The following is a 13,215-nucleotide window of genomic DNA, read 5'->3' on the forward strand; positions in this document are numbered from 1 at the left end:
GACGTTTGCGCTGCAAGAGAATTCCTGAGTGCATTTTGGCACTGCCACAAAATCCCGGGATCCTTTAGATGGAAGTTCTTGTGAATTACGTTAAAAAAAAAAAGGCAAAAAAACACAAAAAAAAAAAAAAGATTAAAAAAAAATCATCTTTTTTTTCTAATATTTAAAGAGTGTTTTTGTAGGTTTAAAAAAAAGACAAAAAAAAAAGGAAAAAAAAAAGAAAAATAATAATAATCCCGACTCGGAATTTGTACGGCTGAGCGGGACACGGGGGTTGCGTCCCCGGTTTCCCGGTTTGCTTGGGGTTTTGGTTCTTTTTGTTTTGTTTTGTTTAATTTTGAGTTTTTTGGGGTTTTTTGTTTTTCCTTTTTTTTTCTCTTTTTTTTTTTTTTGTATAATAAAGTGAAAAATAATGTTTCTGTTCTCATGTCATTACTATAAAAAATAAAACTTTAGGAAAAAAAAAAAAAAGGACAAGCGTGAGGAGTGTTTTTCCTCCTTCCTGTGGGATCCCCTTGGGGGGGGATCCACTGTGGGAGGGAACCCCTAGGGCTCATTTTTGGGGGCTCTGTGGCACTGGGGATTTGCCGGGTGGGATCTGGAGGCGTCCGTGGATCTGGAATCTCACTGGGACCTCTCAGTGGGGAATGTAGTGATGAGGCTCGGGGGTCCGGGGGTTCCGGGGGGATTCGGGGGTTCCGGGGGGGGAGCTCCGGGCCCCGCCCCTTCAGACCCCGCCCACCACAGCCCCGCCCATTCTGGCTCCGCCCCCATCGCCCCGCCCCTCCCCCGTGACTCTGACGAGGCCCCGCGCGGCGGCGGCGGCTCCGGCCCCTCCCATTGGCCGCGGCCCCTGACGGCGCCTCCCCATTGGCCGCTGGCGGCGGGGCGGGGCCGGGCCGTGCGCGCGCCGGGCGCGCCGCCCCGCCCCTCCCTCACCCCCCTCACCCCCCTGGGCCGCCGCCGCCGCCGCCGGGCGGAGGCACCGCCAGGCCCGGCCCGGCCGCTCCGTCCGCTCGGCACGGCCCCGCACCGGCCCCGACCATGGCGAGTCGCCGCCGGGCCCCGCGCCGGAGCGGCGGGGGGCGTTGAGCCGGCCCCGCCCCGACCCCGGCGGACCCTCCGCGCCGGTGAGTGACCGCCCGAGCCGCCCCTCCCGGCCCGGAGCTCCCGCCCTCCGGGCCCTGCCCGCCCGCCCGTGGGGCCCCGCCGCACCGGAGAGCGGCCTGCTGACCCCGCCCCGGGGCGCCCCGGGACCCCGCGATCCGCCCGGGATCAGCCCCGGGACCCTCCCGGGACCGCCCCGCCGGTGCCCTCCCACCCCCCGTCCGAGAGGCCCCGGGACCTTCCCCGGGATCCTGAGCCTCCCCTTCCTCTTCCCCCTCCCTCGCTCTCTACCTGAGGGCCCCCAGGGCCCTCTCGGGCTCCCCCAGGCCTGTGGGGGATCCCTGAGATCCCCTTCTCCTCTCTTTCCTGTCCCCCCGATTCCTGGGAGTCCCCACAACCCTCACTGGGCCCCCCAGCCCTATGTGAGACCCCCCGGCCTTGAGATCTCCCTTCCCCCCCCATTTTCCTGTTTTTCCATCCACTCCCGAGAGCTCTGGGGCCTTCCCTTGTTTCCCCCAGACTGGCGAGAGACCCCCCCGAGCCGCCCTTAACCCCCCCTTTCCTGTCTGTGCCCCCCACCCTCCCTTCCTGAGAGCTCCCAGCACCAGCCCTGGGCCCCCAGGCCCTGAGACCCCTCATTCCCTACCCCCCACCTTGATCCTGAGAGCCTCTGGGATCCTCCCAGGCCCCCCCAGCCCTATGGGAGACCCCCTGAGCCCCCCGTTCTCCCTCTCCCTTTTCTTCCTCAGCTTGGGGGGTGCTAGGGGCTGAGCCGATTCCAGCCCCTGTTTCCTCTTTCTGTTGTGGAAGGAAGACATCCGTGGATCAGGGGGATTGGGGTGTGTAGGGGAGACCCCTCTTGTGTCCCCCCCATCCCGGTGGCCGGGCAGAGTCCCCACAGCTCCCCCAGTGACAATCAGGGGTTCCACTGGTCAGCACCGATGGGTGCTGGGGTGTCTGACCATGACTTTGGGGTCTTTAGACTCCCATTGTTGGGGGGTGGCCAGGCCCCATTTTGGGGGGGGCACACGGTGCTCCCCTCCCTGCCCTGTCCCCCCTCCATCTGCTGCAAGGGAGGGTGATGCAGCAAAACCCACTGGGAGGGGACACTTTGGGGACACCCCGAGTCCCTCCTGCTCACCTACAGTCCTGAGACAATGGGGGGGGTGATGTGGGGCTTCTGGGGGGTTTGACACCTCTCTGAAGGCCAGGCACGTCCAGGCTGGCCAGTGGGGGACTGGGGACATCCTACCCTTGTCAGCCAGTGTCCCCCACTAACCTGGGGGGATCCATGCCAGGCTGGGGAGGGTCCTGCCCAGCTGGGAGACCCTCAGGATCCCCCCCTACCTCACTCCTGGCTTGTTTAACCCCGGGACTCCTCTTGGGTATCCCCCAAAGTGCAGCTTGGGGACATCCCAGGGTGTGCAGTGGGGTTTTGGCTGGGGAGGGGTCTGCAGGTGAGGGTTGAGGTGCCAGTGAGACCCCCCCGTGCCCCCAGCCCCCCGTGTCCCGTGCTATGAGCGTTCGGCGTGACTTCTCCGCAAGCAGCTGCAAATGAAAATGGAGGATATGTCTTTGTCTGGCCTGGATAACAGCAAACTGGAGGTGAGCTGCCCCCTCTGGGGGTGTGTCTGTCCCCTGGGGTGTCCGTATGTCCCCCCCCAATCCCTAACAGCCCCCCTGGGCCCCCAGGCCATCGCACACGAGATCTACACGGAGCTGGTGGAGGATGCCTGCCTGGGGCTGTGCTTTGAGGTGCACCGGGCTGTCAAGTGTGGGTACTTCTTCCTGGATGACACGGACCCCGACAGCATGAAGGACTTTGGTGAGCCCCCCGAGTTCCCCAGGGCTCAGGGTGACGCTGGTGACAAGGACACAGCCAGGCCCCTGCTCTCTGAGGGGACTGTTGGTCCCCACACACAGGGATTTGGGTTAGAGGGCTGCTGACGGGGATTAAACACCCAAATGTCCCCCCAACAGTGACCAGACGGGTCAATGGGGGGGCACTGACAACGTGGTGCTGGGGCCCTGGGGGGCACAGCTGGGGTGTGGGTGGGAGGTGGCAGAGACCCCCTGGTTTCAGCTCCTCCGAGCTCCACTGAGGCTGCGGGGAGGGTCTGGCAGCCCTGAGGACCCCCCAGAGCAGATGTGGGGTGTCAGGGCAGGGGCTGAGCGTGTCCCCCTACAGAGATCGTGGACCAGCCAGGCGTGGACATCTTCGGGCAGGTGTACAACCAGTGGAAGAACAAGGAGTGCGTGTGCCCCAACTGCAGCCGCAGCATCGCCGCCTCGCGCTTCGCCCCGCACCTGGAGAAGTGCCTGGGCATGGGCCGCAACAGCAGCCGCATCGCCAACCGCAGGTGGGGCTGCAGCTCCCAGGAAACCCAGGCACCGGGGCCTGGCTGTGGGGGCCTCACCCTGGGGTGCTGTGGGTTCCAGCTCTGGGGAGCCTGGGATGGGAATTCGGCCAAGTCTGGGTCTCCCCGGTCCTCGCTTTCCATCCTGGGGGTGTCCGGCTTGGTTCCTTCTGGAGCTCCTCTTGTTCCTTCCTGACAGTTTATCCCTCCTGGGAAAAAGAGCTGGGAACCCTGGCTCCTGTGTGTCCCCCCCGGGTCCTGTGTGTCCCCCCCGGGTCCTGTGTGTCCCCCCTGGGTGCTTTGGCCCCCCTGAGTCCTGTGTCCCCCTGAGTCCTTTGTCCCCCCTGCCCTGGTGGCTGCTGGGGACTCCTGTCTGGATCCTGGGTGGCACGGGAGGATGGGAGGGTACCAGAGGACATGGGATGGATGCTGGGGCTCCGTGGAGGACGTGGGGCAGACCCCAGCCATGATTTCCGTCCCCTCCCCGCTCAGGATCGCGAGCAGCAACAACCTGAACAAGTCAGAGAGTGACCAGGAGGACAACGATGACATCAATGACAATGATTGGTCCTATGGCTCTGAGAAGAAAGGTGGGGAGGGGTCCTTGGTGTCCTGAGGGCTGGGGGACACGTCCTGCCCCATGGCCCCATGGCCCCTGAACCCCAGTCCTGGGTGGGTGTGTAGGGGGAGAGCAGCCACGGGTGGTGGTCCCAGCCCTGGGGAGGCAGCAGTGGCTCTGGGCTTGGGGCTGCATGCCCTGGAAAAGGTCAAATCTTTCCTTTCTGTCTCTCCCCACAGCAAAGAAGAGGAAGTCGGATAAGGTGAGGGGTGCAGGGAAGGGTGGGGGGCGCGGGGAGGACACAGAACACCCCCAACACCCCGCTCTTGTTGCAGAACCCCAACTCGCCCCGCAGGTCCAAGTCCCTGAAACACAAAAATGGTGAGGGGGCGGGGCTAAAATGGGGGCGGGGCTCACACCTTTGGGGTGGGGCTAAAAACGGGGGAGGGGGCTCACACCTTTGGGGCAGAGCTTGCATGGGCTGGGCACGTGTAGGGGTGGGGCGTTTGGGGTGGGTGGGGCAGCTGCAGTGGGTGGGGCTCGTGGGGAGGCGGGGCTCTCCCTGGCTGGGGTGGTGGCGGTGGGAGGGGGCCCTGGGGGTCCCAGGCAGGGCCAGGCTGGGGACAGGACCCCCCCCCCCTCACCTTTCCTCCCTCCCAGGCGAGATCGGCGGGAACCCCGACCCCTTCAAGGTGAGCCTGGGATGGGGGGCGATGGCTGCCAGTCCCTGCTCTGCCTCCCCAGGGGCCGTGGTGCCCCCCAGGAGGGTTCCCCCAGGCCTGAGCCTGCTCTCTGCCCCCCCAGTACAGCAACTCAGCTGGCATCAACTACGAGACGCTGGGCCCCGAGGAGCTGCGCACGCTGCTCACCACGGTGAGGGGATGGGGCAGGGGGGCTCCCAGCTGGAGAGGGGGGGCCCCTCCCAGCTGGACACCACAGGGGATGGGACCCTGGGCATCTCTCCCAGCTGGGCTCCATCCCACTGGGGCTGGGTTCCAGGCTGGGAATGGGGATGTGCAGCAGGTCCTGATCGTGGGGTGGTGGCTACTTTGTCTGGGACTCAGCACTGGGAGCCTGTGGTGGTGCAGCACAGCCCTGGGGTCACTCCCCTGTCCCCCCAAACTCACCTGAACTCACCTGTCCCTTCCCTCCCCAGCAATGCGGGGTCATCTCCGAACACACCAAGAAGATGTGCACCAGGTGAGGGCAGTCTGGCCTGGCCCTGCTCACTCTGGGGGCTTCCCCCGGGTGCCCAGCATCCCATGGGAGGGGGGAAGGCCCATCTCAGTGCCGTGTCTCCCCCCCAGGTCCCTGCGGTGTCCCCAGCACACGGATGAGCAGCGCAGGGCAGTCCGGGTTTACCTCCTCGGGCCCTCCGCGTAAGTGGCTGCACATTGGGGTCCCAAGGTCCTGGGGTCGCTGTGGAACAGGGACTGGGGGGGCTGCACGGGGTGCTCAGGTGGGGCTGGGGACAGGGACAGCCCTGGAGAGGCCTGCAGGGGATGGGAGCCCAGGGCTGGGGTTGGGATCTGCAGCCCAGCAGGGTGGTGAGGGCTGGGCTGAGCCCCTGGGCGTCCCCCTGGCATTGGGGAGGGCTCTGTCCCCACCTGCCCTGTGTAACACCTGTGCCCAGGTCCCTCCCCCTGGCATTGGGGGGGGCTCTGTCCCCACCTGCCCTGTGTAACACCTGTGCCCAGGTCCCTGCCCCTGGGCGTCCCCCTGGCATTGGGGGGCTCTGTCCCCACCTGCCCTGTGTAACACCTGTGCCCAGGTCCCTGCCCGAGGCCGAGGGCGGCGTGGAGAACGACAGCTTCGAGGTGGCCGAGAGCCAAGCCCTGATGAGCCGCCTGCAGTGGGACGGCTCCTCCGACATCTCCCCCTCTGACTCGGCCTCCTCCAAAGCCAGTGAGTGTTCAGGGGCTGGGGGCAAATCCTGGGGCCTAGACCCCTCTGAGGGGCAAATCCTGGGGCACAGATCCCTCTGTGGGGGCAAACCCGGCTGTTCTGGCATGTCCCCAGTGCAAGAGGAGTTGAACAAACCATGGCTCCAAAGCCTGGAGCACCTTGTCCTCCACTTGGGAGAGGCAGGAACATTTTGGGGTACATTTTCTTGGGTGTTGACCAGAGTTGGGCATCATCCCCTCTGTTTTGGGGCTCACCTCCTCCCTGACACCCCCATTTCTTCCCTTTCTCCCCTCCCTAGGTACAAACAACTCCGAGTCCCGCAAGACCAAGAAGAAGAAGCCACACCTGGGGCTGGTGAGCGGCGCCCCAGGGCTCGGCTCCAGCAAGAAGAAGAAGCCCAAGCCCCCCGCCCCCCACACCCCCAGCATCTACGACGACATCAACAACTGAGCCCCGCCGAGCTGGGGAGGGGCAGGACGGACAGAGGGACGGACAGGGGCCAGGACAGCCCCCAGGCACCCCCCGGGCCAGACACAACGTGGGTACCAGGGCACAGAGGACTCAGCTGTTGCTGGAGTGGGGCTGGATTTGGGGAGCCCCCGTTAGTGCTCCCCTTCCTCCCCCCTGCCCCGGTGCCTCTATTTATTCTGTGACAGTTTTTGTACCTGGGGCTCCTGTTGGGGGTCACCCTCTGACATGGGGGTACAGCCCCCCCTTCCCTCCCAGCACCCCCAAAGCCAGCTGTGCCCCCCCCCACACCCGTTCCTCACTTACCCCAGTGGGGTGGGGGGCACCTGGACACCCTGGGCAGGTCTGGGGTCAGGGGGTTGTGAGTCCCCCCTGCCCTGGGGTTTTGGGGTGAGCCCCTGCCCTGGGCTGGCACTCGCCGGTCGGGCTGGCTCAGGAGGGGGGGTCACACTGGAGGGGGCCTTTCCCACTCAGAGGACAAGGGAGAGCACCCTGTCACCCCCAGATCTGTTCAGCTGTGCCTGCATTCAGCTGTTGGGGGTCTCGAGGGCCTGGCAGTGCCCACACAGGGGTTCACAGGGGCTGCATGCTGCATCCTTCATGTTTGGGGCTGTTCGGGGGTGGGTCTGGGGGTGGGGGGAGCTGCTGTGACCATCCCTGTGCCAAACTGTTCGGGGAGGGGGGACCCCAGCCTGGCAGGGACGTCCGGGGTGGAGCTGGGAATGGAGCAGAACTGGGGGGGGAAGCCCAGCCCAGCTTCAAGGCAGAGCCCCCCACTCCTGGTGTCCCCAGGGCAGCTCTGCGTGCCCTCCACATGTGCCTGGGGACCTGCTGCTGCACTCGGGGGGTCAGTGGGGACCCCCACAACTCTGGCGGCTGTTTGCACCCCCACAGGCTCTGCTTTAGTTTGGGGGGCCGGGACCAGCACCCCGCTGTGCGGGCCGGGGGGGGACAGGTCCCTCTGGCTGGATCCAGCTCACCCCCTGCCCTGTGATCCCCTCCCCGCAGTTTCCTCCATCCCAGGGGCTGTGCTGGGGACAGGGTTGGCTCCATCCCCTCTGCTGTCCCCCCCATGGCTGTCTGACCCCCCCATCTGGCCGTGTGTCCCCAGCGTGGGGCTCTGTCTGTCCCCCCAGCCCGGTGCCCTGGCTCCTCCTCTCGCTGGGACTCACACATTATGGTGCTCTGACTCTGGATTCACTATTTGTTTTCAAACTGCTGCTAAAGGCTGAGCTGGGGGGGGCGACGGGGGGGTCCTGCAGAGCCCTGGGCACCTCAGAACGCTGCAGCCCCCCCCTGCATGGGGACCCCCGTGTGCCCCCTCGTGGTGCAGCTTTGGGGCTGGGCGGGTCTGGCCACCGGGGCATGCCAAGCTGGCCTTTGCGTGCCCCAGGGCCTGAGCACGGGGCTGTGGGCACCCAAAAACACGGGGAACCACCCCAAACTGCCTGGGGAGGGGGGCACGGCGAGCTGGGGCTGTGGGGGGAGGCAGCCTGAGCCCCTTTCCCTGCAGGAGAGAGGCACTGAAATTTGGGGTCCAAGGGGTGCAGTGGGGTTTAGGGGGCTCAGAGCGTCCCCTGTGACCCCCCCAGGTCGGTGTCCTCACCCCCCCCCCCCCCGGTGTTTCTGCGTGTCCCCCCCGCAGGGGAACTGAGCCCTTGTGAGGTCTGTGTGTCCCGTGAGTGGGTTGTGGCTGCCCCTGTAAATAAAACTGCATCTTGACTTGGTATCCCTGGCATTAATTACAGCTCGTTAATTAAACAGGGCCTTTACACCCCGAATCCATCTCCCCCGCACTCCATTCACCACGGGTGGGGCCGGATTTGTTTTTATAACCCCCCAGAAGTGTCGGTGGGTAGGAGAGAGCAGCCCCAGGGCAGGAAGGCAACCACTGGGGTGACTTGACACCCTTTATTTGCATTAAAAAGTCCTTGGGAAGAAGCCACGGCCCGTTCCGGTGCTGTCCCACTCCCCGGAGCTGGGGTTGGGGCCGGGCAGTGGGGTTTGAGGGGGGGCACAGCCCCTTTTTGGGGGGTAAAGTCCGGCAGCAAGGCTGGGACCAACACGCTGAGCTGCCACCGTGCTGGCTCCGGTCACAGAGCGGGCACAGCGACACCGCGGTGCCTCCCCCGCTCCTTCCCCCTCACCCCGCCTGTCCGTACACCCCGAAGGCCAGGAAGGTGACCAGCACGGTGACACCGATCAGGGACACGGTGGCCGGGGCCGTGAAGAGCTGCCGGTAATTGATGCGGAAATACCAGCCCAGCGCCAGCACCACCATCACCGTGGGCACCATGAGCGTCCCCCCGCCCAGCGGCAGCGCCGGGGCCGCGGGGCCGGCGGGGCCGGGCTCGGGCAGGGCGGGGGTGGCCGCGCCGGTCCCCCGGGAGCGGTGGCAGTGGATGACACAGTTGTCGGTGATGCGGAGCGAGCGCAGCGTCCGTGCCTGGTCCTGCAGCAGCTGCCCGCGGTAGATGAGCTTCATCTGGCTCTCCTGGCCCGGGAAGTATTTGCTGCGGGACGAGGGAGGGTTGGAGGCGGCAGAGATGGGCTCAGGGACCCCCACCCGGGCTGGGAACCCCCCCAACATGGACCCAATCCGGGGTGGGAACCCCCGCACTGTGTAACGGGGAGGGGACAGCGATGGCACTGCCACCGCGCCACCGCCGCCTCTTTCAAACTCGCTGTTTTAAAGCCCACGGGGTATTTTTGGCACAACGGGAGGGATAAAAGCCCTCCCCCGGTCCGTGGGAGGGAGCTGCACACCCGAGCCTCACCTCTTGAGAATCCCCACGGTGTCCTCGGGCCGGGCCACCGCCACCTCCTCGGTGTCGTTGAGGAACTTGAGGCGGATCTTGATGAGGCCGGGGCACGCGTCCCCCGCCCCGGGGGCTCCGGGCTCGGCGTCCGGCAGCTGCTCCCGCCCAGGACCGGGGCCGCTCCCGCTGTCCGCCCGCGCCGCCGCCCCCCCTTCCTCCTCCGCTTTCTCCTCCGCGCTCTCGGGGCTCCCGGGGGGCTCCGGGGCCTCGGCCGCCCCCGCGGTTCCCGCGTAGGGCGGGAGGGGCCCGAGGCGGATGACGGCCGCGTCCCCGGTGCCCAGGAGCTGCCCGCTGCCCTCGGCCACGTACGTGGACAGCCAGGCCAGCACCAGAGCCAGCGCCAGCACGGCCACCCCGGCCACCAGCGTCACCTCGTCCCCCACCCCCGGGATGAGCGGGGCGGCCGGGGGCTCCATCTCCGCGACCCCTGTCTGCACCGAGCGGTGCCCGGTGTGACCGAGCGGGGCGGCCCCGGTGCCGCCTCCGGGCTCAGAACAGACCCCGGGGCTGCTCCCGGTGCCCGGAGACCGCAGGGACGGGAGCTCCTCGCTGCGGGTTTTCCTCCTCGCTCCCGAGACGCCGAAGCGGCAGCGCTGCGCTCACCTCACCGGGCCCGGCGGAGGGTCCCGGCGGTCCCGGGGGGTCCCGCAGCCCCTCGGTGCCCAGCGGGGCAGGGTCAGGCCATCCCCGACCTGGACGGAGCAGAGCGATGCGGTCAGCGGGGCCCGGGCACGGCGGGGCGGGAGGAACCGGGGATGTCCCTGCCCGTCCCCGGGGGTCCCGGTGTGTCCCTACCGGTCCCCGTCTATCCCGGGGGTGCCGGTGAGTCCCTGACATTCCCGGCCATCCGGGAAGTGCCGGTGTGTCCCTGTCGGTCCCGGGGTGTCCCCGCCATCCCCGGGGGTCCCGGTGCCCCCCCCCCCCCACTCACCGCCTCCCGCCGCCGCCGCCCGCGCCGGAAGCGCCACGTCACAGCGCGCCGCCGCTAGGGGGCGGGACGGGGCCGCGGGCGCGCGGGGCTACGTCAGGGCCGCGCCCAGTGGGCGTGGTCAAAGGGGGTTGTGGAGCGAATAGGACGCGCCCTAAAAGTGGGCGAGGTTGTGAGTGGGCGGGGGCTGTGAAGAGAGGCGGGGTCTGTTGGGGGCGGAGTCAAGGCCGCGGCGGGGCGGGGCCTCGGGAGAACCGTGGGAACCCCCGGACTGAACCCCCCCACGCCCGCCACGAGGCCTGACCGGGACCGGACCCCCCCGGCCGCGCTGTCACCCCGTCCACGGTCCCCGCATCCGCCAGGGCCTGTCTGTCCCCTCCCTGCCACCTCTGACCCCCCTCATCCCCTGTCCGCCCTCATCTCCTGTCCCCACAGTCCCCTTTTCCCTCTCATTCCCTGTCCCCACAGTCCCCTGTCCCCACAGCAGCTGCCATTGCCCACCCTGGTCCCACAGAGACAAAGACACCTCAAGGGCCACCTCTGCCACGTCCTTTATTGACACCAAGGCACGGGGCAGGGGGGACACCAGTGAGGACACATGGAGTGCCCTCAGGAGATGAGACCCTCGATGGGCAGCTGGAGGTAGCGGCGCAGTGGGGGTGGCAGTGCCAGCCTGGGGACAGCGGCGCGGCAGCGGGCGCCCAGGTGACGCCGGATGGCCACACGTGCCAGGTGCTGCAGGCGCCGCGGCCGTCCCGCCATGCGCACGGCCGAGGCATAGAACTCCTGGTGCTCCTGCGGGGGGGGACAGGGGCTCAGTGGGCTGGGCTGGGGACACGGGGACAGCCCAGGACCCCCCAGGACACCTCATTACCTCCCAGAGCTCGGGGGGCACGGCCTCCACCCAGCCGTCGGCGGGGGGCATGCGGTCATAGGCGTTGAGCATCACCTCCAGCGCCGGCGGGTGCTGGCAGCACAGCCTGAGCATCTGCCAGCAGAGCCGTGTCACTGGGGAGTGACACTGCCACCGCCACCTCCCTGTGCCCCCTGCCCCACCTTGGGGGGCACAGCCTGAGCATCTGCCAGTAGAGCCGTGTCACCAGGGAGTGACCCCACCACCTCCCCGTGCCCCCCGTCACCCCCTGCCCCACCTTGGGGTGCACAGCCTGAGCATCTGCCAGCAGAGCCGTGTCACTGGGTCACCGGGGTGTGACCCCACGACCTCCCCATGCCCCCTGTCACCCCCTGCCCCACCTTGGGGTGCGCGGGGAGGGCGCCGTGGTCCAGCAGCAGGGCCAGGGTCTCCTCGGGGCGCTGCTGGCGGTACTCGCGCACAGCACGCAGGGCGCAGTCCATGGGGGTGTCCCCGGCGCCGTTGGGGACGGTGGCGTCGGCGCCGTGGCGCAGCAGCAGCCGGGCCATGGCGGGGTGCCCGTTGGCGCAGGCGTTGTGCAGCGGCGTGTGGCCCTTGCGCCCCGCGGCCCCGGGCTCGGCGCCGGCCTCCAGCAGCCGCTCGGCCACGCTCAGGAAGCGCTCGGCGTCCTCGGGGCGCTCGGCCGCCGCCGCCGCCGCGTTCAGGGGGGTCTCGCCCTGGTGGGTGCGCAGGGAGGGGTCGGCGCCGTGGTGCAGGTACAGCTCCACGTGGGCCACCAGCCCCTGGCGCGCCGCCACGTGCAGGGCTGTCACCTGCCGGTCACGGGTGCCCAGGTTCACCTGCGCGCCGTGCGCCAGCAGCAGCTCCGCACACCTGGAGAAAGGGTGGAAAGGGTGAGGGGACACTCTGGCACCCATGGGACACGACCAGGACATGCCAGGGTTCCCATGGGATATCCCTAGGGACAGCGTCAGGACATACTGGAGAGCCTGACTCCCAAGGGACACCCCCAGGGACACCCTGGAGAGACCTGTCACCCATGGGACACCCCCAGGGACACCCCAGGGACCCTCCCAGGACACCCCACAGGCCCCTGGCTCCCAGATTGTGTGGGTGGGGCAGGAGTGAGGATTTCATGGGCGGGGCCTCTCACGCAGATGAGCCCCACCCTGGCCGGGCCCCCCCCGCAGGTGAGGCCGTACCTGAGGCTGTGGGGCGCGGTGCAGAGGTGCAGCGGGGCCGAGCCGTCGGCGCTCAGCACGTTGGGGTCGGCGCCGAAGGCCAGGAGCAGGCGGGCGCAGTTGGGGTGGGGGGCGGCCGCGCTGTCGTGCAGGGGGGCTCTGCCCCCCACCACAGCATCCACGGCCGCCCCCCGCAGCAGCAGGTGCCGGGCACAGTCCTCGTAGCCGCGGGCAGCAGCGATGCGCAGGGCGGAGGTGTGCTGGCGGCGGGGGCTCAGCACCCAGAGCCCTGCGGGGGTCAGCGGGGGCTGCCGGAGAGCAGCTGGACCCCCCTGACCCGCACCCACCCACCCAGAGCCCTGCCGAGGTGAGGGAGTAGGGGGGCACCGTGGGGCTGCCCCACACACCCACCCCACTCCTGACTCCTGCTCCCCCACGAACCGGCCCTGCTCCCCCCTGCCCACCTGGAGCTGCACCCCTTTCCTGGCCCCACAGCTGCTTTTCAAGGGGAAGGGAGAAGAAAGGAAGGCCCCCCCCCGTCCCTCTTTCCACCCGTACCCTGCTCCGGTGACCACACCAGCTCCTCGCTGACCGTCTCCAGCACCACATTGGCGGTGGCCTCGTCCCTGAAGATGCTCTGGACGCGGCGCAGGTCCCCGGCGTAGAGCGCGTTGTGCACGGCGGGGTCGCGGCAGAACTGGCGCCGCCGGGGGGGGCTCGGGGGCTGCCGGGGGGTCCCGGGCAGGAGGCGGCGCTCGGCCGAGCCCCGGGCCAGCGCCCGGCGCCGATCGTCCCGCTCCAGCAGCTCCCGCTGCAGCCGCAGCGAGCGCAGCGCCGAGGGGCTGAAGGCGAACGACTCGTGGGCCATGGGAGCCCCGGAGGGCAGGGGAGGCTCTGGGGACAGCGAGCGGCGCCCTGAGCCTCGGGGGAGGGCGGTTATAAATAGGGCTGTGCCCCACACACGGATGTGGAATCAAATCCCAGAGCCAGGGGTCCTATAAATAACTCCTGGTGGTA

General features: G+C 67.7%; 3 protein-coding genes across 3 annotated transcripts; 1 reads left to right on the forward strand and 2 right to left on the reverse strand.

Moving 5' to 3' along the window:
* The first annotated feature begins 1,035 nt into the window (after nt 1-1,035).
* Nucleotides 1,036-8,125, forward strand: ATXN7L3 (ataxin 7 like 3). The gene is made up of 13 exons (XM_066567165.1): nt 1,036-1,130; nt 2,606-2,712; nt 2,800-2,932; nt 3,296-3,467; nt 3,957-4,054; nt 4,263-4,285; nt 4,359-4,404; nt 4,684-4,715; nt 4,828-4,896; nt 5,180-5,223; nt 5,331-5,402; nt 5,795-5,928; nt 6,227-8,125. The coding sequence occupies exons 2-13, from the start codon at nt 2,662-2,664 to the stop codon at nt 6,376-6,378; spliced, it is 1,026 nt and encodes a 341-aa protein (XP_066423262.1). The 5' UTR covers nt 1,036-1,130; nt 2,606-2,661; the 3' UTR covers nt 6,379-8,125.
* Nucleotides 8,126-8,292: 167 nt separating this feature from the next.
* Nucleotides 8,293-10,218, reverse strand: TMUB2 (transmembrane and ubiquitin like domain containing 2). The gene is made up of 3 exons (XM_066567168.1): nt 10,147-10,218; nt 9,174-9,907; nt 8,293-8,909 (listed from the first exon to the last, which is right to left on the reverse strand). Exons 2-3 carry the CDS (start codon nt 9,629-9,631, stop codon nt 8,540-8,542), a joined length of 828 nt encoding a protein of 275 aa, XP_066423265.1. The 5' UTR covers nt 9,632-9,907; nt 10,147-10,218; the 3' UTR covers nt 8,293-8,539.
* A 534-nt stretch (nt 10,219-10,752) lies between these two features.
* ASB16 (ankyrin repeat and SOCS box containing 16) lies at nt 10,753-13,066 on the reverse strand. Its single transcript, XM_066567154.1, has 5 exons — nt 12,757-13,066; nt 12,220-12,487; nt 11,398-11,890; nt 11,018-11,131; nt 10,753-10,938 (listed from the first exon to the last, which is right to left on the reverse strand). The coding sequence occupies exons 1-5, from the start codon at nt 13,064-13,066 to the stop codon at nt 10,753-10,755; spliced, it is 1,371 nt and encodes a 456-aa protein (XP_066423251.1).
* Nucleotides 13,067-13,215: the final 149 nt, after the last annotated feature.

This window comes from Molothrus aeneus, chromosome 28 (assembly GCF_037042795.1).
Source record: "Molothrus aeneus isolate 106 chromosome 28, BPBGC_Maene_1.0, whole genome shotgun sequence".
NCBI classification, from domain to species: Eukaryota; Metazoa; Chordata; class Aves; order Passeriformes; family Icteridae; genus Molothrus; species Molothrus aeneus.

Coding starts and splice junctions, on each gene's coding strand:
- ATXN7L3 (XM_066567165.1), top strand. CDS start 2,662: ATGAAAATGGAGGATATGTCTTTGTCTGGCCTGGATAACAGCAAACTG. Junction 4,897..5,179: donor TGCGCACGCTGCTCACCACG/GTGAGGGGATGG, acceptor TTCCCTCCCCAG/CAATGCGGGGTCATCTCCGA. Junction 5,403..5,794: donor TACCTCCTCGGGCCCTCCGC/GTAAGTGGCTGC, acceptor ACCTGTGCCCAG/GTCCCTGCCCGAGGCCGAGG.
- TMUB2 (XM_066567168.1), bottom strand. CDS start 9,631: ATGGAGCCCCCGGCCGCCCCGCTCATCCCGGGGGTGGGGGACGAGGTG. Junction 8,910..9,173: donor ACCGTGGGGATTCTCAAGAG/GTGAGGCTCGGG, acceptor CTCGTCCCGCAG/CAAATACTTCCCGGGCCAGG.
- ASB16 (XM_066567154.1), bottom strand. CDS start 13,066: ATGGCCCACGAGTCGTTCGCCTTCAGCCCCTCGGCGCTGCGCTCGCTG. Junction 12,488..12,756: donor GGTGTGGTCACCGGAGCAGG/GTACGGGTGGAA, acceptor TGACCCCCGCAG/GGCTCTGGGTGCTGAGCCCC. Junction 10,939..11,017: donor TGCCCCCCGAGCTCTGGGAG/GTAATGAGGTGT, acceptor CCCCCCCCGCAG/GAGCACCAGGAGTTCTATGC.